Below are 6969 nucleotides of genomic sequence, written 5' to 3' on the forward strand. Positions count from 1 at the left end.
TTATTTGAATTGTGTTAAGTTTTTTTTATAATTAAACTTAATTTAAACGTATATTTGATCTCTATATTTTCATCAAAGTAAAATTTACGTTATCCGTTCTAAAATTGATATTTTGGGTCCAAATTAAATTTTATTTGGAAATTTAAGTTTTTATTTTTTTGTCAAAGAGTTATTATTTATTTATACACATTTTAATTTATACACATTTTAATTTGTATGCAAATGAAAAATTGACATTTTTAAAGACAAAATTATTTAGTGTGACTTATTAAGAAGTTTTTTATTTGATAATTATGAAAAATTTAACATTAAAATGTTTATTTTTGTAGTCTCATTTTTACCCGTGCTTGGAACGGGTTCAGACACTAGTATATATATATATATAGCATTTTCCATTTAAATAAATAAATAGAATAAAAACATAAAACAAAACAAACCCACGAAATCTATGTTACGAAGATATTTGTCTAACATGAAAGACCACATTAGGTCTTTCATGGTGCACCAGTCGCGAATAACATCATAACGAATACAAATTTTACAAAATAAACCGTTGGATTAAAAGTTTATATCGTATAAATCATCCATAATTTTTTTTAAAGAAATTGAAAATTATTTGATATGTTATTGAATCCATCAAGATTAACGGTATTCAATAAAAATTCATAAACCGTTAATCTTAATGGATTTCTAGTGAGGCCAAAATTGAATCAAGTTGAGTAAAACATGCATTGGCTCAATAAAATTTATTGAACTTGAAACTTAACTCGAGTTTGACATTTGCATATTTTGTTTAAACTTGACTGAGTCACTCTATAAGTCAAATTGTGTTTCAGTTCGAATTAAAAAAAATAAAAAAATTATAGTTCAACTTCAGCTCATTTAAATTACAAATAAAAATAGGATAAATTTAATATATTGTCGAATCGAAATTGAATAGATTGAACAACCTTAATTTCTAGGGAAAAAAATTAGTTTAGCAAAAATAGGGTAAATGTAATATATGGAACACATCATCTAATAAGTTACTTTCATTGACATAAATATATTAATTTTACATTACACTGGCAAAAAGAATATAGTATTATGAAAATTTTAAGATACGTGACACTCTTGAGCTAGAAAAACATAAAGTAAAGGATAAGCAAAATAAGAACAACACCAATATATATATCTTGCATTGATCTAAGTAGAGTACTGATTATTTGTTGTTCTTTGGTGGGTGATGCCTTGGTGGATGATAGTCAGCAGTAAAAGCAACAAACTCATCTGATAAACTTCTCTTTCCATGAAAACTGGATTTTGGTGAATTCACACTTTGTTTCTTCATGTCCATTGCAGCTATGTTTTTGTCCTTATTGTTGTTTATAGTCTCACTTGCAACATTAGCCTGTTCAACAAGTCACATAATCATTAATATATTCCATCAAAAACATTAATTCCTTGGTAATAAAGAATTTGATGCCTATTAATTAACTAACTACTACTAAGGAAAATAAAACATTCAATCACTTAGAATTGGAAATGATCAATGGAGGAGAGAGAAAAACATAATTTATTTTAAAAATAATATTTTGTATTTTCCTCTTGTCTATTGGATCAATCCTCTGATGGGAGAGAATCCACGCCCGTTAGAATGAAGTTGAAATATTTTGTATTTCTTTTTGACTAATTATTATTTTTAAAATGAGCATGATTGTTTCAATTTGAGATCATCTTCATTTACTAAAAGAAGTTGATAGTTCTATTTAGAACTTCTTCAATATTTCTCAAGTCATTAATGCAAATAATGAATAGGAAAAATGTCTCTAGGAGACACTTTGATTAATGGAATAAGAGAAATCGAAGAAGTTCTAACTATAAGTTTAAGGTCCAAACCCTAAAAATCTAACACAACTAGGGTTGGGAATAGGCCAGGCGGCCTACAGGGGCCTTCGGCCTGGCCTGTATAAGCCTGGCCTGGCCTGGCCTGGTTATTAAAAATGTCAGGTTTAGGCTTTGAAAACGGCCTGTTTACATAAATAGGCCAGGCTTAGGCTTCTAAAAAGGCCTACGAAGCCTGATAGGCCGGCCTGTTTATAATAATTATTATTTATATAATATTATTATTTATATCTTATAAAAAAAATATTATTTATATAAATATTATTAGCTTTTAATTATTGCGACTTTTCGTAATCGTATTTGTTATTTTATTAGTTTTTAATTATTGTGTTAATCATATTATTAGCTTTTTCTTAATGTTGTAGAAATTATAAAAATTTAAATGTGAACTTTTTAAAGCCTATTTAGCCTATTTAAAAAAACTATATAGAGAAGCTTTAATGTAACACAGACTTTTAAACAGGCTACAAGGCCAGGCCAGACTTTTAAAAGGCTCAGGCCAGGCCAAAAAAAATAACATTTGATAGGCCACAGGCCAGGCTCAGGCCTAAAAAAAAATCGTAGGCCAGGCTCAGGCCTGTCAAGGCCTGGCCTGGCCTGGCCTGTTCCCAACCCTAAACACAACAACTATTTTACCAATATTTGCTTATTAAAAAAAAAATAAGTATACCCATCTGTAAAGCATATTATTAATAATAAAAGTATCTTTCCGTCAAAAAATAAAAAGTAACTAATATATTTAAAAAAAAATAATTCAATAGAAATACACTCTCTTTGGCCTATAATGAGTGAGTCAGTTGATTGTTTAACGCATGTTAATGTATAACTTTGACGATTAATATCTTTAATTGTATATATTTTAAAAATATTCATCGAGACGAATCCAACATCTTATATGCTAATATTTATTTTTAATTATTAGTAGAAGAATATGGTCAAAATAATATGTGTGAATAGTATATTAACCGACTCTCATGGTAGGACGTAGAGAGTAAAAAATGTGAGATTTTCATCATTACAAATTCTAAAACCCTTTTAAGTTAGTTAATCAGTGTATTTAAGGGACACATACATAAACTACGTGACACAAAAAGTATACATAATTACCTTTGTACTTGAAATATCATTAACTTCAGCTCCTCCTGCATTGTCAAATTCACATTTTGAGCTCGTCATTTGACAATAATACCTTTTTACAATAAAATACATTTGACTAATGTGACTAATGTTTACATTTAAGAATATAGAAACATATATCTCAACGTCTACAAATCCTAACTCAACTTCAGAAATGCCGAATTTATTAGCTCGAACTCCATGACCGGAGTTCGAACCCCGATCTCTCTATAGTGTGTGAGAGTTTTTAATGGCATGCTATTTCGTCTATCTACCAAAAAAATAAAACAAAACATATATCATAATAAGGCTTAAATAAAGCATTTACCTGCAGGATGCAACCTAGCAGAAGACAACAAGGCAGCACAAAGGAATACAAGCATAATAGTGGCAGTAGTAGTAGTACTACTTTTTATAAGTACCATTTTGATTGATTATGAGTCTCAGGTTGTTCCAAAATTAATAAGAAATGGAGAAAACAGAGGAATGACTTCAAAAGAGGATGTTGTTATTTATAGAAAATTAAAGTGTGTTATGTTAATTGAATTGATTAATTAAGTACTGTAGAAAACCAAGGTCAAGTTTAGGTATTCACACTCATAAGCCCAAGTCAAAGATAGGAGCTATCTTCCCAACATTCGCCTTCTTCAACGTACGCTTCAAAATGCAGCTCTATATTATTTTATTATTTTTACTTTCACATAAGTAATTCTATTTTAACTCCAAAAGTTTGATCTAGTGATAAAAAGACTGATATTTGATTTTGTTTGGCCGTAAGGGGGAGTCGCACTAAATTGGATCGATACATTAAAAATTGAGCAACTTTACAATTGACTTTTGATAATACACTTTCACCCAAAACTTTAAGGCATTAAGTATATGGGTCTTCTCATTTATAAAGTCATCAACTTCAACTCTTCCAAATGAAGGACTTAACTCACACTTGATAATTTTAACATCTCTCTTCAAGTGTGAGTCTCTCCGTGTCCATAATCCATCATCACTCTCTTATTGCTTTCCCGAACCGAGCTCTGATACCACTGTGGGGCCGTGATGGGGGAGTCACTAGGTTCGGTCGATACAAGTGACTTTTGACATCACACTTTCACCCAAAACTTTAATGCATTAGATTTATGGGTTCTCTCACTTATAAAGTGTTTTACCTCAACTCTTCCAATCAATGTGAGACTTAACTCGAACTTAATGATCTCAATAGATTTGAGAGGCTCTGAGTTGGAGCCCTATTAGTGCTCTTGGAGAGAGGTATTTATAAGCTCTTTAAGAGCCCTAAGGTTTTGCCTGCCTTGAATTATAACATCATCCCATCACCTTAAATTATACAATGCTTTTATAAAAACTATTGGGTTAAATATTGATTTTTTAGCCCCTTACAATGTGATTGAGTTTTGATTTATCCTCCTCTATTTTATTTTTATTTATTTATTGAAGACTTGATCGATGAAAAAGGAAGCAAAAGGCAACAAATCTTCTCCAGTGAAAAAAAAATCTCAAAATATCTAATCAAGTCTTCTTCTTCTTCTTCTTCTTCTTCTTCTTCTTCTTCTTCTTACTGTTCAGTTTCAAGGAAAACGAAACACAAGGTGCAAAACATCTCGTTTCGACCTTGTAATATGTTTTTATTTAATTTTCTTTTAAAAAAAAATGAACATATAATTAATTAAACTACATGTCAATAAATAAATAAAAAATGAAAGAAAAGTCATGTATGTTTGTCATGTCATCTTAAATGAACATTCAACGTCCAAGTTGTCAATTCAGAGTCATAAATGATGAAATCTTTATATTATGAGGGGGAATAAAATTTACAATCAAAACTCAATTGAAGACATTTTCTTTTCCTTTTAAAATTTTGACATGACAAACAATGTTGATGTGGAAGTCATCTATTATATGTTAACGTGACATGTGAATGGCAAGTAGCAATGTTGATGTCTCCTATCAATATACCACGAACATCATCATTCAATATGGTGTTAATGACAAAGACTAAGGCAAAAACATTTAATTTTTCAAAGAAGAAATTAAATTATTTATACGGCTTAACACCAAAAACTAAACACTAATTTAAAACAAGATTTAATTAGTAAAATGGTATCTTAAAGATATTTTTGGTTTCAGATTGGTCCCTTAAAGAAAAAATGTCTGAATAGGTCCCTTAAAAAAAAAGGTCCGAATAGGTCCCTTAAAGACATATCCTTTAATCAGTTTGGTCCTATTCGGACCTTTTTTTAGGGACCAAACTGATTAACGGAGATATTTTTAAGGCACCTATTCAGACCTTTTTTTTCTTTAAGGAACTTATTCAGATCTTTTTTTTCTTTAGGGACCAATCTAAAACCGAAAATGTTTTAAGAGACCATTTTACTAATTAACTCTTAAAACAATAATCAAATACATTATGATATTCATAATGAAACAATGGGAGTCTATATTTTATCTGCCCTTATAGCTTGGTAATTTAAATTTGTTTTCAATCCCCATAAAACTTTTTCTATAAAAATTAAGCACTATAGTATGATACTATTTGTGTGTGTGAATCAGAGAATGTATAGAAGAATGGCATAGTGGGAGGGTTCAAAGCCCTTTGTGTTGTGTCATCACTCGAGGTAGAGAGTGTTACGTAGAAAACAAGTTAGGTGTGTTTTGCGTTTGTCTACCACCGTCTGTCTGTCTCTAATTCATTTCACAAAAGCTGTGCTTTAATTTGCCGAGGTAGGTATGGTACATCAACAAATGTGATCTATCTTTTTTTTATTTTTGGAGATTACAATTTCCCGTACAAGATAACATGAACTTTTAGCAGTTTAAGACGTTAGACCATTTCTAATGGTGTAGTACCTATTAGGTACTCATGGTACTTATTAGGTACTACCATTGGAGCACAACACATTTTAGTACCTAATAGGTATCACTTCTAATATAAAAATTTTCTCTCTCTTCTTTTTATGAGACCCACTTTATTTAATATATTCAAAAAATAAAAAAATCACAATTTTTAAATTGGCATAAAAATTTAATGTCAACCATATATAGACGTTGGTAGTCATTGTTTGTTTCTTTTTACCGTTGGAAAAAAAATAAATACTCCTATTATATAAATCAAAACCAAATTGAAGGATTCTATTCCTCTCAAAATTACCATTTTATTAATTATTTTAAATTATTTTTTAATTATGTAATTCTTAAAATTTGGCAATATTATTTTAAATTAAATTTCAAATTTTAATGATGTGCAGTTATTGATGGGACTCATTTTAGAACTTTTTAAGAAATGCTCCATTGGAGGGGTTGAGTACCTATTAGGTACTATTATTAAAAAAATAATAAATTGATGATGTGTCTATGTGGGACCATTTAAGTACTCAAAAATGGAGTGATTACTAACCGATTAGTGATTTTCTCTATTTTAATGATTTTCCCTATTAGGACCATTTAAATTGTACTACCTGCCGTAGATTTTAATAATTGATGTGTATTACTAACTGATTAGTGATTTTCTCTATTTTACAAAAGAAATAGAAATAGAGATGTGAATCAATCGTTGGTTGATTTAGTGGTGATTGACGTTGAATCTGGTAGGGAGGACCACGGTTCGATTCCCCACAACTACAATCGTGGGGCTGAAACCACTTGATGCTAGAACTGATCCCGAACAAGATTAAACTGATGGTGAAAGCAAAAAAAAAATATGGAGATGTCCATTATTATAGTTTTGAAAAAATGAAGAGAATCTCAACTCGAATATTTATACGCTAAAACTTTAATAATCGTATTGTTCGTTTATTTTAAGAAATGAGAAGATATCTAGTCGTATTAGATCATTAAATATTAAATTAATTTGAAAAATAAACGTTTTCTTATAAGAGTATATTTAAGGTCATCACCCAATCCTTTAAGTTTAATATTTATAGGGCAAATAATAATTTAAGTTTTTGAGTGTATGAAACA

General features: G+C 29.6%; 1 protein-coding gene across 1 annotated transcript; it reads right to left on the reverse strand.

The window, feature by feature from the left end:
- Nucleotides 1–1027: 1027 nt before the first annotated feature.
- On the reverse strand, nt 1028–3470 carry LOC123881760 (protein GOLVEN 7-like). The gene is made up of 3 exons (XM_045930495.1): nt 3329–3470; nt 2992–3026; nt 1028–1390 (listed from the first exon to the last, which is right to left on the reverse strand). Exons 1-3 carry the CDS (start codon nt 3423–3425, stop codon nt 1202–1204), a joined length of 321 nt encoding a protein of 106 aa, XP_045786451.1. The 5' UTR covers nt 3426–3470; the 3' UTR covers nt 1028–1201.
- Nucleotides 3471–6969: the final 3499 nt, after the last annotated feature.

Source organism: Trifolium pratense, linkage group LG4 (assembly GCF_020283565.1).
Source record: "Trifolium pratense cultivar HEN17-A07 linkage group LG4, ARS_RC_1.1, whole genome shotgun sequence".
NCBI lineage: Eukaryota > Viridiplantae > Streptophyta > Magnoliopsida > Fabales > Fabaceae > Trifolium > Trifolium pratense.

Excerpts from the sequence above, each read along its gene's own strand:
- LOC123881760 (XM_045930495.1), bottom strand. The coding sequence starts at position 3,425 with ATGGTACTTATAAAAAGTAGTACTACTACTACTGCCACTATTATGCTT. Across the intron at positions 3,027-3,328 it reads TGCTAGGTTGCATCCTGCAG|GAGGAGCTGAAGTTAATGAT; the intron begins GTAAATGCTTTA and ends TTGACAATGCAG. Across the intron at positions 1,391-2,991 it reads ATGATATTTCAAGTACAAAG|GCTAATGTTGCAAGTGAGAC; the intron begins GTAATTATGTAT and ends CTTGTTGAACAG.